The sequence below is a fragment of the Theropithecus gelada genome, chromosome 19, assembly GCF_003255815.1.
Source record: "Theropithecus gelada isolate Dixy chromosome 19, Tgel_1.0, whole genome shotgun sequence".
NCBI lineage: Eukaryota > Metazoa > Chordata > Mammalia > Primates > Cercopithecidae > Theropithecus > Theropithecus gelada.
The window spans coordinates 33,154,161-33,170,998 of NC_037687.1; the positions used below are offsets into that span (position 1 = coordinate 33,154,161).

Sequence of the window (16,838 nt, forward strand, 5' to 3'; positions counted from 1 at the left end):
CCTCCCTGATTAGCTTAATAACTAACCTCTTGAATTCTTTTTCAGGAAAATCAAGGATGTCTTCTTGGTTTGGATCCATTGCTGGTGAACTAGTGTGATTTTGGGGGAGGTTAAACAGCCTTGTTTTGTTGTATTACCAGAGTCGGTTTTCTGGTTCCTCCTTATTTGGGCAGGTTCTGTCAGAGGGAAGGTCTTAAACCTGGCTGGGCACAGTGGCTCACGCCTGTAATCCCAGCACTTTGGGTAGGCCGAGGCGGGGCGGATCACAAGGTCGGGAGTTCGAGACCATCCTGATCAATATCGTAAAACCCCAACTCTACTAAAAATACAAAAACTAGCCAGGCGTGGTGGCCCATGCCTGTAATCCCAGCTACTCGGGAGGCTGAGACAGCAGAATCGCTTGTGCCCAGGAGGCGGAGGCTGTGGTGAACTGAGAGCTTGCCCCACTGCACTCCAGCCTGGGTGACAGAGCAAGACTCCTCAAAAAAAAGAAAAAAAAAAAGAAAAGAAAAAGAAAACAAATATGACCCCTTCCTACACAGAAGCAGACTGGAGCTGGGAGGAGAGCAGCAGCTCACTTGAGGTCATGCCGGAGAATGAGTGTCCCGATCTTCTTTCCCGTGTGTGCGCCCACAGGCTGAATCGGTGCAACCTGGACACGGCTAGCTGTGGTTTTCTTGCACTTGCGCTGATGGGTAACGCGTGGCTGACGCACCTGAGCCTTAGCGTGAACCCTGTGGAAGACAACGGCATGAAGCTTCTGTGTGAGGTCATGAGAGAACCATCTTGTCATCTCCAGGACCTGGAGTGAGTTTCCCATGGGTGTTGGGTCAACTCTATCATACAGGGGTCTGGAGTTCCTGAAAGGTCAAGAGATAGGAGCACGGAGACTGGAACCAAAAACTGCTTTCAGGGTGAGCTCTGACACTCGTTTTTCTGACGGCACCCTAGGTAAGTTGAGGTGTGAACACCACGGTGAGCACGGGAAGGGCCAGTGGAGCCTCATGGGAGGTACCATGAGTTCTGAGTCACCCTTGGTCCCTAAACATTGTCCGTTCCTCAGAGGAAGGCATCTTGCCCTAAGTTCATCTTCAGTTATTTATCTATATGGAGAAGGGAGGGTGCTTGTCTCTTAATCTCTTTCCCTCTGGGGCTCAAATGTCTTCACCCTTTGTTGAAATGTTTCTATTGAATAGGAATATCCCATCATTAAACAGACTGTGGAAAAAGTAAAAGAGCTCAGTGAGCAAAAATCAGTCTTCAGTCTCACAATGATGCAGTCATCCCTGTTAGTGGTTTGAATGTCTTCTGAGGTTCTTTCGTCCTAGATGCAAACGTGCATTTGATGGTTTACAAAGAAAGGATCGTAGTAGTCAGCACTTAATGCAACTTAATGCATTTTTTTTTTTATTTATTTATTGTTCTTGCTCTGTTGCCCAGGCTGGAATGCAGTGGCATGATCTCAGCTCACTGCAACCTCCACATACGGGGTTCGAGCAATTCTCCTGCCTTGGCCTCCTGAGTAGCTGGGATTACAGGCGTGTGCTGCCACATCCGGCTAATTTCTGTACTTTTAGTAGAGATGGAGTTTCACCATGTTGACCAGGCTGGTCTCGAACTCCTGACCTCAGGTGATCTGCCCACCTCGGCCTCCCAAAGTGCTGGGATTACAGGTGTGAGTTACCGCACCCTGCCAAGCACTGAATGCATTCTTAACATGTGGCATACAGAGCACTAAATATTTTGTATATCTAATCTCATGTAGTCTACCACCCCCCATCATATCCAGTGGAGAAATAGAACTCCCAAGAAACCAAAACTTTTGGCATTGGTCTCACATTGCATCTGATGATATGTCTATTATAATGAAGTACGGTGAGGTATTCCATTGAATGATACATTCTTTAAAAATCTCTGGCCAGATGCAGTGGCTCATGCCTGTAATCTCAGCACTTTGGTAGGCCAAAGTGGGTGGATCACAAGGTCAGGAGATCGAGACCATCCTGGCTAACATGGTGAAACCGTGTCTCTACTAAAAATACAAAAAAAAAAAAAAAGCCGGGCATGGTGGCGGTCACCTGTAGTCCAGCTACTCAGGAGGCTGAGGCAGGAGAATGGTGTGAATCTGGAACCCGGGAGGTGGACCTTGCAGTGAGCTGAGATGGCACCACTGCGCTCCAGCCTGGGCGACAGAGCGAGACTCCGTCTCAAAAAAAAAAAAAAAAAAAAAAAAAAAAAAAAATCCTAAACTTTAAAAGTCTCCTAAAGCTGGACATGTACCTTATATCTAGTGTTTCCATCATAAGCATAAATGATTTCATTCTAAACCTTCGTGTACTTGGTAGCATCTGCGTTTTCATTACAAAGGTAGAATTAATGGTCCATGAGTGAGGTATCATTTTGAGATTTCTCTCTCCCCAAGAATAAAAGAAAGGACTTTGGTATGGATTCTAGTTCACAAACTTCTGAGTTGCCCCCAAGTATTAATTCCACCATTTGTCTGAGTTGTTTCAAGACCTACTTCTGCATGATGTAGAATCTTAATCTTAGTCAATTAGAGACATCTTTTTTTTTGAGATGGCATTTAAGTGCTGGGAGGTTATCTGGATCTCTCCATCACCATTTATCCATGCTGGCACCAAAGACTGGGTCACCCCCACCTGACCTTCAAGGGTTGGCCCTCACAACTGCATCTGGTTTTTTTTTGTTTTTTTTGTTTTTATTGTTGTTTTGTTTGTGTTTTGTTTGGTTTTGGTGTGTTTTGTGTTTTGTTTTTGTTTTTTTGAGACAGAGTTTTGCTCTTGTTGCCCAGGCTGGAGTGCAATGGCATAATCTCAGCTCCCTGCAGCCTCCGTCTCCCAGGTTCAAGCAATTCTCCTGCCTCAGCCTCCCAAGTAGCTTGGATTATAGGCACCTGTCACCATGCCCAACTAATTTTTTGTATTTTTAGTAGAGATGGGGTTTCACCATGTTGGCCAGGCTGGTCTCGAACTCCTGACCTCAGGTGATCCACCCACCTCAGCCTCCCAAAGTGCTGGGATTACAGATGTGAGCCACTGCACCCGGCTGCATCCCTCTTTATTCTTGACCCGATGGCTCCTGAAGATGGACCCTCCCAGCCCCAGTGCTATCATTCTACCCTTAGCCTCCCAAGCTAAAGATAGACTTGGAGGCCGTTTCAGTCATTTCTCCTGCGATAAACCATTCAGATGTTATTTTGGGGGCCACCCACCCCATCTTCCCCATTTTCCCCATTTTCCCCATTTTCCCCATTTTTCCTAGGAATACAAGCACAAAACTTCCCTTTTTGGATTCTAGACCTATCAGCATTTCAGTAACTTCCGTCCCCTTTTCTCTCTGTCGCGGCTCTGTCAGAGGCTTTCCAATTTCTCCTCCTCCCTGCATTTCCCTCCTCCTCCCCCATGGAGAATCTTGACCTCATCTCCAAGTGGAAGCAAACTCTGATGTGCTCATTTCTTTTAAAGATACCTTCAGCCGGGCCGGATGTGGTAGCGGGCGCCTGTAATCCCAGCTACTCAGGAGGCTGAGGCGGGATAATCGCTTGAACCCAGGAGGTGGAGGTTGCAGTGAGCTGAGATCGTGCCACTGCACTCCAGCCTGGGCAACAGAGTGAGACTTTGTCTTGAAAAAATACAAAACAAGCCGGGCACAGTGGCTCACACCCGTAATCCCAGCACTTTGGGAGGCCGAGGTGAGCAGCTCACCTGAGGTTGGGAGTTTGAGACCAGCCTGACCAACATGGAGAAACCCCGTCTCTACTAACAATACAAAATTTGCCGGGCATAGTGGCGCATGCCTGTAATCCCAGCTACTCGGGAGGCTGAGGCAGGGAGAATAGCTTGAACCCGGGAGGCGGAGGTTGCAGTGAGCCAAGATCGCACCATTGCCCTCCAGCTTGGGCGACAAGAGCAAAACTCCTTCTCCAAAAAAAAAAAATAATAATAATTAATGAAAAGAAAAAGATACCTTCAATCACAGCAGACACTTCCCCGCCCTCCGCTGTCGTCCCTCTCTGGAGCCAACGGACACCACACGGTCTAAGCCGTTCACAGGAGTGGACAGAACAGTGGGCCGTCAGGAAGGAATAAAGGAAACTGCAGCTGATGCTGCTGAATGTTCTCCCGCTGCTTCACTCTCCTGGAGAGAAGCAGACCGGCTCTATTTCCCGCCTTTTGCAGGTTGGTGAAGTGTCATCTCACCGCCGCGTGCTGTGAGAGTCTGTCCTGTGTGATCTCAAGGAGCAGACACCTGCAGAGCCTGGACCTCACGGACAACGCCCTGGGTGACGGTGGGGTCGCTGCGCTGTGCGAGGGGCTGAAGCAAAAGAAGAGCGTTCTGACGAGACTCGGGTAACTTCCTGGGGCTCCTGTTTGCGGGCCGGGCTGGGAGGAGCGGGAGGACCCCAGCGTGAGGTTGCTTGAACAAGGATGATGATCTGGTTTCCGTAAGTCCATCAAGTTAGATGGAGGACAACCTTTGCGGCACCACAGATCTAGGTGTGAGTTCCAGCTCGGCTCCTACGGATGAGGCGGAGGAAGTGGCAAATGCTTGGGAACAAGGTCTGGAGGTAGAAAACCCTCAACTGCCTGTTGAACGACCCCTGCGTGCTAGTCCTGGTGCTAAGTGGCAGAAGTATGGAAGTGAAAAGACGTTGTTGTTGTAGTGTGAACAGTCTGGAGACAAAGACGGGCAGAAAGCAAGTGATGACCTGAGTGGTCCTTAAAACTTCTTTGAGCATCAGAACCACCCGGGGGCTTAAGACAGCTCTCCAGTATGGTGGACTGTGGTTCAGCCGTAAAAAGGAAAGTGCTGAGGCCAGGCGCGGTGGCTCACGCCTGTAACCCCAGCACTTTGGGAGGCCGAGGCGGGTGGATCACTTGAGGTCAGGAGTTCAAGACCAGCTGGACCAACATAGGGAAACCCTGTCTCTACTAAAACTACAAAAATTAGCCGGACGTGGTGGCAGGTGCCTGTAATCCCAGCTACTCAGGAGGCTGAAGTAGGAGAATCGCTTGAACCCGGGAGGTGGAGGTTGCAGTGAGCCGAGACCATGCCACTGCACTCCAGATTGGGTGACAGAGCTAGACTCTGTCTCAAAAAAAAAAAAGGGAAGTCCTGCTACGTGCCACCACATGGATGAGCCTTGAAAACAAGCCAGCCACAAAAGGTCACATGGTGTATAATTCCATTTGTATACAATACCCCAAATAGTCAAATTCATACAGAAAGTAGAGAGGTTGCCAGGGCTAGAGGAATGGGAAATAGAAGGGGGACAGCTAAATGGGTCTGGCGTTTCCTTCTGGGGCGATGGAAGTAGTCTGGAAGTTAGTAGAGGTGGCTGCACCACACTGTGAACTGCTCTGGAATGGAATGTTTGTTATCACGTGTGAGCACTGACCATCCACTAGTCTTGTATGTATGCTGCTTATAACTCTCCATGGCACTGGGGGCGGGTCACATTCCTATTGTATTAAGAGGCTTTAATCTGGGCACCCCCCCCAACCTTTTTTTTTTTTTTTTTGTGACAGTCTCTGTCACCCAGGCTGGAGTGGAGTGCAGTGGCACGATCTCAGCTCACTGCAACCTCCACCTTCTGGGTTCAGGCCTCAGGCTCCTGAGTAGCTGGGGCTCCAGGTGCCCACCACCACGCCCAGCTAACTTTTTTAATACATGTAGCAGAGACGAGGTTTCACCATGTTGGCCAGGCTGCTTTTAAACTTCTGACCTCAAGTGATCCGCCGGCCTCAGCCTCCCAAGTGCTGGGATGACAGGTGTGAGCCACCGCGCCTGGCCAGGACCCCTTTCCTTCTTGAAGTCATGCATTGTTCTTCAAGTTCATCACGCCTTCATTCTCTGTCTCCTCAACTTTCTGTGTGGTCATGCCCCTTCTTTAGTTCCCCTTCTAACTTTGTGTTTTATTTTTATGATTTTATTAAACTTTATCTTATTTCTTATAAAATCAAGGCTTACTTATCTTACTATAATACTGTCATTTATCTTTTGGCTCCATGTTCTATTTTTCTTTTTGTGCATTTTGTTGTTGTTGTTGTTTGAGATGGAGTCTCACTCTGTCGCCCAGGCTGGAGTGCAGTGGCGCAATCTTGGCTCACTGCAAGCTCCACCTCCCGGGTTCACGCCATTCTCCTGCCTCAGCCTCCCGAGTAGCTGGGACTACAGGCACCCACCACCATGCCCGGCTAATTATTGTATTTTTAGTAGAGATGGGGTTTCACCGTGTTTGCCAGGATGGTCTCTATCTCCTGACCTCATGATCTACCCGTATCAGCCTCCCAAAGTGCTGAGATGACAGGCGTGAGCCACCACACCCAGCCTGTTTTTCTTTTAAATGTAGTCTCTCCCTTAGCCTTCTGTTCTTGACTGTGTCCACCTACAAACACTCCAAGCTTCACTGAACCACATTCTCCACCCTCTCGGCACCTGCTGTTCGGTAGCTGAGAATCACAGGATCAAAACAGGCAGTGGCGAGTTGCTGTCCTGTGCAATCGGGTCATGGATATAAACTTGTTTTCCCAGCATTAGTCATCTGGTCCACTCATTTTCCCTACTACCTGAGACAATTTCACAACAATTTCATTCCCTGGAGACATGTGCACCTACCTTGTTCTTCTGGATGCTTAACAAACGACCCCCACCCCTTCAAATAATATAAAACCATTTACTTTGAAAGCCTCAACGTTCTCTCAAGAAGCCAACTCTGATCTGCACCAGTACACACAGCTGGGCGTGGTGGCAGGTGCCTGTAGTCCCAGTGACTTGGGAGGCTGAGGTTTGAACCCGGAAGGTGGAGGTTGCAGTGAGCTGAGATCGTGCCACTGTGCTCCAGCCTGGGTGACAGAGAGAGACTCTGTTGTGCAAAAAAAAAAAAAAAAAAAAAAAGGGGGTGGGTGTGTGTGCCCAGATTAAAGCCTCTTACTAACACAGTAGGAATGTGACCGCCTTCCCAGGTGCCACGGAGAGTTATAAGCAGCGTACATACAAGACTAGTGGATGGTCAGTGCTCACACGTAGTAGCAAACATTCCATTCCAGAGCAGTTCACAGTGCGGTGCAGCCACCTCTACTAGCTTCCAGACTATTTCCATCGCCCGAGAAGGATACCCTGTACCCATTTAGCTGTCCTCCTTCTATTTCCCATTCCCTCTAGCCCTGGCAACCTCTCTACTTTCTGTATGAATTTGACTATTTGGGGTATTTTATACAAATGGAATTATACACCATGTGACCTTCTGTGGCTGGCTTCTTCGTTTTCAAGGCTCATCCATGTTGTGGCATATATCAGCACTTCATTTTTTTTTTTTTTTTTGAGAGAGTCTAGCTCTGTCACCCAGTCTGGAGTGCAGTGGCATGGTCTCGGCTCACTGCAACCTCCACCTCCCAGGTTCAAGCGATTCTCCTGCCTCAGCCTCCTGAGTAGCTGGGACTACAGGTGCCCGCCACCATACCCGGCTAATTTTTGTATTTTTAGTAGAGACAGGGTTTCCCTATGTCTTTATTTACCCACAATAAAGCATGGCCGGGCGTGGTGGTTCATGCCTGTCATCCCAGCACTGTGGGAGGCTAAGGGGGTTGGATCACCTGAAGTCAGGAGTTCGAGACCAGTGTGACCAACATGGCAAAACCCCATCTCTACTAAAAATACAAAAGTTAGCCAGGCTTGGTGGCGGGCACCTGTAATCCCAGCTACTCCGGGAGGCTGAGGCAGGAGAATCGCTGGAACCCGGGAGGCAGAGGTTGCAATGAACTGAGATGGCACCACTGCATTCCAGTCTGGGCAACAGAGCGAGACTCCATTTCAAAAAAACAAAAGTATCCCTGCAGTAGTTAATTTGACCCATGTTAATCAGAGGTTAGTTTCCTCCACGTTGGGAATCCCGCAGTCATTTGTGTTGCAGCACCTTTTACCATCACGGATTTGCCTCCCCCTTGCATCTATCCTCAGCCTCCCTCCTGGATGTTTTGTCTTTATAAATGCTCAGATATTATTTTAAAAGCAAAATGAAAAACAATCTAATCTCACCGTCTAGCCATAGGTGGCTAAAATAACTTGAGCTGCATCTTATGAACTTTTTACTCTATCATAAGAATTCTGGCTGGGTGCGGTGGCTCATGCCTGTAATCCCAGCACTTTTGGAGGCTGAGGCCGGTGGATCACTTGAGGTCAGGAGTTTGAGAACAGACTGGCCAACATGATGAAACCCCATCTCTACTAAAAACACAGGCGGGCTCCTGTAATCCAGCTACTCAGGAGGCTGAGTCAGGAGAATCGCTTGAACTGGGAAGGTGGAGGTTGCAGTGAGCTGAGATCATGCCACTGCACCCCAGCCTGAGGGATAGAGCAAGACTCAGTCTCCAAAAAAAAAAATAAATCCAAAATGCACAATCTAGAATGATTAGGACATGTAAAACCTATATAGCCACCACCTAATTTAAACAATGATTAGTATTTTAGTATATCTATTTTAGTGAACTTTTTTTTTTTTTTTTTTGAGAAGGAGTCTTGTTCTGTCACCCAGGCTGGAGTGCAGTGGCACGATCTCGGCTCACTGTAAGCTCCGCCTCCCAGGTTTATGCCATTCTCCTGCCTCAGCCTCCCGAATAGCTGGGACTACAGGCGCCTGCCACCTCGCCGTGTTTTTTTTTTTGTTTTTTGTTTTTTTTTTTTTAGTAGAGACAGGGTTTCACCGTGTTAGCCAGGATGGTCTCGATCTCCTGACCTTGTGATCCACCCATCTCGGCCTCCCAAAGTGCTGGGATTACAGACTTGAGCCACCGCGCCTGGCCTCTGGCCTCTGGCCTCTGGTGAACTATTTCACAGCAACTTATGGATTTTGACATCCCACCCCAAAATAACCAGCGTGCTCCCCTCAAAATAGAAGAACACTCCTATATAATGCCATTATTTTATTTAATGAGGTCCCTTGGCTTTCTGTTGCTCTTAAGGTGAAATTCTAAACCCTTAGTATGACCTACGTGCCCAGCCTCTGCTCTCACCACTATCTGTGGCTCTGCTCTGGCCATCTAGTCATCTTTGTTTCTCAAATGTGTCCCCTTCTTTCCACAAGCACAGTGTAGAGGTGATTTTTTATATCCATGCATTTGTCAATGTCCTTCCTGCCTTCTCACCTTTCTTCAGGTGCTGTGTTGCTTTCTCTGCAGGTCTGTGTTCCTTGTTATGTTCCCTCGCAACAGGCACGCTCAGCCTTTCTTTCATTGTCTTCCACAGCTATAATTTGAGTTACCCGCCATTTCTCAAAGTGAGAACCAAGCACGGTTGCTTCACCTGGGAACTCGTTAGAAATGCAAATATTTGGCCGGGCGCGGTGGCTCACCCCTGTGATTCCAGCATTTTGGGAGGCCGAGGCAGGTGGATCATCTGAGGTCAGGAGTTCAAGACCAGCCTGGCCAACATGATGAAACCCTGTTTCTACTAAAAACAAAAAAGTAGCCAGGCTTGGTGGCATGTGCCTGTAATCCCAGCTACTCGGGAGGCTGAGGCAGGGGAATCGCTTGAACCCCAGAGGTAGAAGTTGCAGGGAGTCGAGATTACACCACTGCACTCCAGCCTGGGCAACAAGAGTGAAACACCATCTCAAAAAAAAAAAACAAAAAAACAAAAAAAAAACCCAAATATTTGGGTCTTTCATCAGAACAACTAAACTAGAAACTGGGAGGCAGAGCCCACCACTTTGTTTTTTTTCCCAAAGGAAAAGTATCAAGGTGAAATTCGTACGGGTTGAACGAAGGATCCATCATTGATCTTTGGGGTTATTTCCTGGGTGTCCTGACCCTGCAGGTTGAAGGCATGTGGATTGACTTCGGATTGCTGCGAGGCACTCTCCTTGGCCCTTTCTTGCAACCGGCACCTGACCAGTCTAAACCTGGTACAGAATAACTTCAGTCCCGAAGGAATGATGAAGCTGTGTTCGGCCTTTGCCTGTCCCACGTCTAACCTACAAATAATTGGGTAAGTCCCCAGCAATTGCCTTCTGAAACACAGAGCTGCTTCTGTTCCAGGCTTGTTAGCTGGTGAAGAAGCAGTTTAGGGGAAAAGTTGAGGTCATGGCTTGGCAGCCAGATTTTACTCTGTTGGTGAGTGACCACTACATTCTGAGTACCATGCTGGATGCTGGAGATACAGGAATACTGGAGATAGAGGCCAGGTGCCTAATATCATGGCTTACTTCTGAGTGTGCTGGAAAGGTACAGAAAGAACATTATAAATGTGTATGCTGAAAAATTAGAATTGCTGTATGGTCCAGCAATCTTACTTCTGAGTATGTACCCAAAAGAATTAAAAGCAGGATCTCAGATTTCACACCTATATTCATAGCAGCATCATTCACAATAACTGCCAAGAGGTGGAAGTAGCCCAGGCGTTCATGGATGAAAGGATAAACAGAATGTGGTATATACCTACAATGGAATTGTACTCAGCCTTAAAAAGAAAATTCTGGCCGGGTGTGGTGGCTGGAGCCTGTAATCCCAGCACTTTGGGAGGCTGAGATGGGTGGATCACGAGGTCAGGAGATCGAGACCATCCTGGATAACACGGTGAAACCCCATCTCTACTAAAAAATACAAAAAACTAGCCAGGCGTGGTGGCGGGCACCTGTAGTCCCAGCTACTCGGGAGGCTGAGGCAGGACAATGGCGTAAACCCAGGAGGCGGAGCTTGCAGGGAGCTGAGATCCAGCCACTGCACTCCAGCCTAGGTGACAGAGCGAGACTCTGTTTCAAAAAAAAAAAAAAAGAAAATTCTGACACATGCCACATGCTACATGATGGAATCTTGACATGCCAAGTAGAATAAGCCAGTCCTAAAAAGACAAATACTGTAGGATTCTACCTCTATGAGGTATGTAGAAGAGTGAAATTCATAGAGACAGAATGGTGATTTCCAAAGGATTGGGGTGAGAGGTTGGGGAGTTGTGTAACAGGTGCAGAGTTTGTTTTGCAAGATGAAGAATTCTGGTGATAGATGGTTGTGGTGATGGTTGCGGTGATGGTTGCACAGCCATGTGAGTGTACTTAACACCACTGAACAAATTCACCTAGCAGAAAATTTCTTCAGTAGCTCACATACAACATTTCAGCCTCCCCTCTCACTCCTTGTACAAGTCTAGAAGGCTGAGTTGATGGAGTTCACAGAAGTTCTTCAGGACCATCTCTTAAGACTAGTAGTTTCTTTCATAAGAAAGTGACAGTTCATTGATGTCTTCAGTGTTTAGTGGTAGAAAACGCATTTGTCATTTAGGACCTCATATTCATTGACAAACAGGAGTTCAGAGATATCCCTGAGCATGAAGGAACACAGTTGTACTTGAAGGGAGTAAAATCTTGACTGGAGAAATATACAGCTGGCAGCATTGATAGCCTATTTGAGGCTGGTTGTGGTATATTTATGTATTTTACTTCAAGTTTTTTGAGATGGAGTCTGTCTCTGTTGCCCAGGCTGGAGTGTGGTGGTGTGATCTTAGCTCACTGCAACCTCCACGTCCTGGGTTCAAGCAATTCTCCTGCCTCAGCCTCCTGAATGGTGGAGATTATAGGTATGTGCCACCACACCCGGCCAATTTCTACATTTTTAGTAGAGATGGGTTTTCACCATGTTGGCCAGGCTGATCTCAAACTCCTGACCTCATATGATCCACCAGCCTCAGACTCCCAAAGTGCTGAATGATAGGCATGAGCCACCACGCCTGACCTCCTTGTGGTATATTTATAATCAATAGAAAATTTCTCAGTTGAGTAACTGTTTTCCCTGGTATGGTCCAGCTGATGGCAGTTGAGTTTATCCAGGGTTCAAATTCTAGCACATGGATATAACCAGGAAGAAGTCAAAAGTGGCTGTGGTAGACCCTGGAATCATAGGAGGAAAGTGAAGACAGGATGGGGAAGATGGATTGAGAAACATGGCTCAATGAATCTGGGAGTCTTGGTGTGGTCAGAACTGTTAGTGACAAAATGAGCTGAAAAGATGGAGTGCTATTGAAAGAATGTGTTTGTATCCTTGACTTACAAGGCATGATAGCAGTTGACAAAGATCAGTGGTGACTGGGACTTAGTAGTTGAAGTAGGATAGAAGTCAGACCTAGATTTACTGATTGACCTGTTGTGGCTCTGTTTCCCCATCTGTGAAATGGGGGTGGTGCTATGTATCTATTTAAATATGTTTATTTCTCCTCTAGTAGACTGTAAGCTTGGTAAGGGGGGGAACTTTGCCTTGTCCATCCCTATATGGGAAGTCGTCATTTAATGTCATGGATACGTTCTTAGAAACTGTAACTTTAAGCAAAACGACATATAATGAAACCAATGTTTTCTCATGGTTATGACAATGACTCTGAAGAAAATGACGTTCTTTGAGAATCTGCTGTAGTAGTTTTGCTTAAAATCACTGTTTCCAAGAACCTATCAATGACATTAAGGGAGAGCTTACTGTACCTTCCCAAACCCTGTAACAGGACCTGGCACAGAGACACTAAGGAAGGAATTCATGGATGGACTGAAGGATCATGCTTGCAGCTTAGGACGGTTGTGAGGAGCAGGTGCCTTTAAAAGCTCAGCGTAGTATCTGACATGTCCAAGTTTCTTTACAGGCAGAGAATTACTTTTATTCTATAGGGAACATGCTACTGTTATCAAGCAAAAGTGGCTCACTGCCTGATGTGCTAGAGGCCAGTACTGTGACATTGGAGATTTGAGGGGGAATAAAAGCCCTATACTGCAGGTCAGCTCACAAGGAGACAGGAGTCAAGCTCAAATCTGTCTCCCCATGCTGGCTTCAAGGCAGTATTTCTATTAGAAAAGGTTCAGGAAGTAGATTCTGAGATTAGTAGGTGATTAGAAGAAAAGGGGAGGTCTGGAAAGTCCTTGGGCATGTGTAATTATCTATTCATGCTACCTCATGGGTTGCATGTGCCAATTTAGGGAGAGTTAGTATAAAACCTGGTGGAAATTCAGGCTGTGACATCAGCAAGCTCATTCTCTGCAAACTCTAGCCTTGCCATACTTTTTCTAGCCTATTTCAGCCAGTTCTTTCATAAGTAGAGGGGGTGGGAGTCTACATGTTTCAGCAAGCTGTTTCTTTTATTGTCTGCCATCCTGCAAACTCAAGAATTTCTGTTAGTCATTGGTTTCTTTTTTTTTTTTTTTGAGACAGAGTCTCGCGCTGTGTCACCCAGGCTGGAGTGCAGTGGCGCGATCTCGGCTCACTGCAAGCTCCGCCTCTCAGGTTCACGCCATTCTCCTGCCTCAGCCTCCGAGTAGCTGGGACTACAGGCGCCCGCCACCACGCCCGGCTAGTTTTTTGTATTTTTAGTAGAGACGGGGTTTCACCATGTTAGCCAGGATGGTCTCGATCTCCTGACCTCGTGATCCACCCGCCTCGGCCTCCCAAAGTGCTGGGATTACAGGCTTGAGCCACCGCGCCCGGCCAGTCATTGGTTTCTTTAACTCTTTTAACTACTGTTCCTTAAGAGTACAAGAAAAGGTTTGAGATCCTTGACGAGGCTTCCAGGAATTTTGAGGAAGGGAGAAGAGTCAAAAGCAATGTCTCAGTAGCGAGTCCTCTCTCTGTCTCCCCAGGCTGTGGAAATGGCAGTACCCTGTGCAAATAAAGAAGCTGCTGGAGGAAGTGCAGCTGCTCAAGCCCCAAATCGTAATTGACGGTAGCTGGCATTCTTTTGATGAAGATGACCGGTACTGGTGGAAAAACTGAAGATATGGAAACCTGCCCCACTCACACCCATCTAATGGAGGAACTTTAAATGCTGTTTTCTCAGAGCAAGCCATGCCCCTGGGAGTTCCTTCTCAAAGATGGAGAATGATTTCTGATTCTCATGAAGCCCTCAATGGTAGTGATTCTTTGTTCAATATACCTTGGTTACTGGATTTGAAGGCTGGAGACCTTCAAGTCATAGGACTGAGTATCTGTGAAATGTCAGTCCTACCTCAAAGCATACAGAGGGAATGAAATAAACACAGAGCATTTGGAAAAGGTGTCAAGTAGTGGTTTTCTTAACTAGTGAGGATATGGTTTAGGAGCAGAGAGGTTAGGAGGACCTAGATCTTCAAAAGCAGCCCCTGAATTTGGGTACCACAACTAGTGGTGGTTTTTTGTTTTTTGTTTTGTTTTGTTTTGTTTGAGACAGTTTCGCTCTGTCACCCAGGCTGGAGTGCAGTGGGGTGATCTCCGCTCACTGCAAGCTCCACCTCCTGGGTTCACGCCACTCTCCTGCCTCCTGAGTAGTGCACCCGCCACCACACCTGGCTAATTTTTTTTGTATTTTTAGTAGAATTGGGGTTTCACGGTGTTAGCCAGGATGGTCTCAATCTCCTGACCTTGTGATCCGCCCACCTCAGCCTCCCAAAGTGCTGGGATTACAGGTGTGAGCCACCGCACTTGGCCAACTAATTACTGGTTTTTTAAAGCACATACCTGAATACCAAAGTATGGTGTTACTGTCATTCAATATCTGAACTTATAAAGTCGAATTTATTCCTTAGTGTAATGAAAACTTGGTCTATCACAGTCTCTCTGAGTAGAGCAGACTTCTGATCTTTGTAGGCAGGAATTTGGGGAGGGTACAGAATGAGGTTGAACCTTGAAGGTATAAGGTAGCCTGTGGTCACTCCGGTGAGGCTGATTGGTACAGGTGTGTTCATCAGAGTGCATCCCTTCCCGACTGGCTGAATTTCAGATGCAAAGAGCAGCTGCTGGTTGGCTTGAAAAAAGCATGTTCACTGAGGTAAGTTGTCTTGGATCCATTGAATGGATTTAAGCCTGTCTAAGTAGTTACTTATTACCATGGCTACAGAACCATCGGTCTATTCCTAGAAGAGTGGAAAACTCTTACATTCTTGCCAAAATGTACTTCTTATGATTTATTGTAGTTATTTCTCTCATCCATGATAACGATGATGAATGATGATATCTAACACAGCCCTTACTGCATACCATGCCCTGTCCTAAGCCGTATGAATTACTTATTTGGTCTTTACAACACCTTAGAGGTAAGGATATTTCTTGCTTCCATCTTACAGATGAGGACATTGAGGTACAGAAAATAACAGTGCACAGCAAGGCCAGGCGCAGTGGCTCACACCTGTAATGCCAGCACTTTGGGAGGCGGAGGCAGGTAGAATACGTGAGGTCAGTGGTTTGAGACCAACCTGGCCAACACGGTGAAACCCCATCTCTACCAAAAATACAAAAATTAGCCCAGTGTGGTGGCTCGTGCCTGTAATCTCACCTACTTGGGAGGCTGAGGCAGGAGAATCGCCCAAACCCAGGAGGTGGAGGTTGCAGTGCACCGAGATCATGCCACTGCACTCCAGCCTGAGTTGACAGAGTGAGACTCCATCTCAGAAAAAAGAAAAGGATGCACAGCCAGTAAGTAACAGAGCTGCCATTCAGACCCAGGAAATCCATTTCTGGGGTTCATTCTACTAACTGAAATGTTGCCTCTACCATACAACCACCTTCTATGAGCCACTCACTGTACTGTGTGTAAATCTGTAACTCCAGCAACCCCTTTCAAACTGGGGAATGTGTTAGCATCATTCCCTGTCAGCATATATTAGACAGGGACTGGCATGCCCCCTTTTCTGCTCCCATTGCAATGGAGCTGGTAAAGTTTATATCGGTATAGGAGAAACGTCAACTCTGCAGTTTGTTCTTGTAAGCATTATCTTCAATGTATGGTTCCTTTGCAGGAATACTTTTTAAATACTTCTGTGTTCTGGAAGTGTTTGTTTAAATACTTGGACATTGGACCAATGTGATGGGGGTTATGAGGTGAATGGGGTAGAGTAGTAGGGGAAAAGTTAGCCCTTCAGAATCAGAATATCTGTCTTCAAGATACCTTTTCTCCCACATGGGACACATATCCATCTAACATCAAGACAAGGCAAGGAGGTCAGGCGGGGTGGCTCACGCCTGTAATCCCAGCACTTTGGGAAGCTGAGGTGGGTGGATCACGAGGTCAGGAGATCAAGATCATCCCGGCTAACACGGTGAAACCCCATCCCTACTAAAAATACAAAAAATTAGCCAGGCGTGGTGGCGGGCGCCTATAGTCCCAGCTACTTGGGAGGCTGAGGCAGGAGAATGGGGTGAACCTGGGAGGCGGAGCTTGCAGTGAGCTGAGATCGTGCCGCTGCACTCCAGCCTGGGCAACAGAGCAAGACTCAGTCTCAAAAAAAAAAAAAAAAAAAAACCCACCATTAATGTTTGTGTTAACAAAGCATTACTATGTTAGTCTTGTCTATTACCTTATATATAGCTAAAAATACACAATGTCCTCCTCCTGTGTCCGGTCAATTATCTTGAGCACTGCTGCTACCCCACCCCCAACTGTGACAAATATCCCACTATGTAAAGTTGCAGCCAAAGGGAAGGTCAAAGGGAAAAGCTAAGTTTAGAAACTGTTTTATTTTTATTTTTTAGAAACATCTCACTATCTTGCTCAGGCTAGTCTTGAACTCTTGGGCTCAAGTGATCCTCCTGCTTCAGCCTCCCAAAGTGCTGCAACTACAGGTGTGAGCCACTGTGCCCAGCTTCAAGTTTTTGATGCTGACCTGTGTTCAAATTCTGGCTGCTCTGAGTGACTTTTGTGACACTATACAAAGGTCAACTTCCATGGGCTTTTGATTTATCTGTAAAGTAGGAAAAATTGTACTTACCCTACAGAATTAGTTTCAAGAAGAGCTGAATCTCTGTAAAGCAACTCTAAAGTGGCTGGAGAATTCACTCCATCAATATTTACCTACATGTATTAGTTGTCTGTTGCTGTTT

At 46.8% G+C, this 16,838-nt stretch overlaps 1 protein-coding gene across 1 annotated transcript in view; it reads left to right on the forward strand.

Moving 5' to 3' along the window:
* Window positions 1–14,040, forward strand: part of NLRP5 (NLR family pyrin domain containing 5) — a 55,810-nt gene extending 41,770 nt beyond the window's left edge. Inside the window, exons 12-15 of the mRNA XM_025368726.1 lie at window positions 637–807; window positions 4,200–4,370; window positions 9,835–10,005; window positions 13,628–14,040. Coding sequence (XP_025224511.1) covers window positions 637–807; window positions 4,200–4,370; window positions 9,835–10,005; window positions 13,628–13,760 — 646 coding nt within the window. The 3' untranslated portion in view covers window positions 13,761–14,040. The remainder of the gene's footprint in view (window positions 1–636; window positions 808–4,199; window positions 4,371–9,834; window positions 10,006–13,627) is intronic.
* The last annotated feature ends 2,798 nt before the right edge of the window (window positions 14,041–16,838 follow it).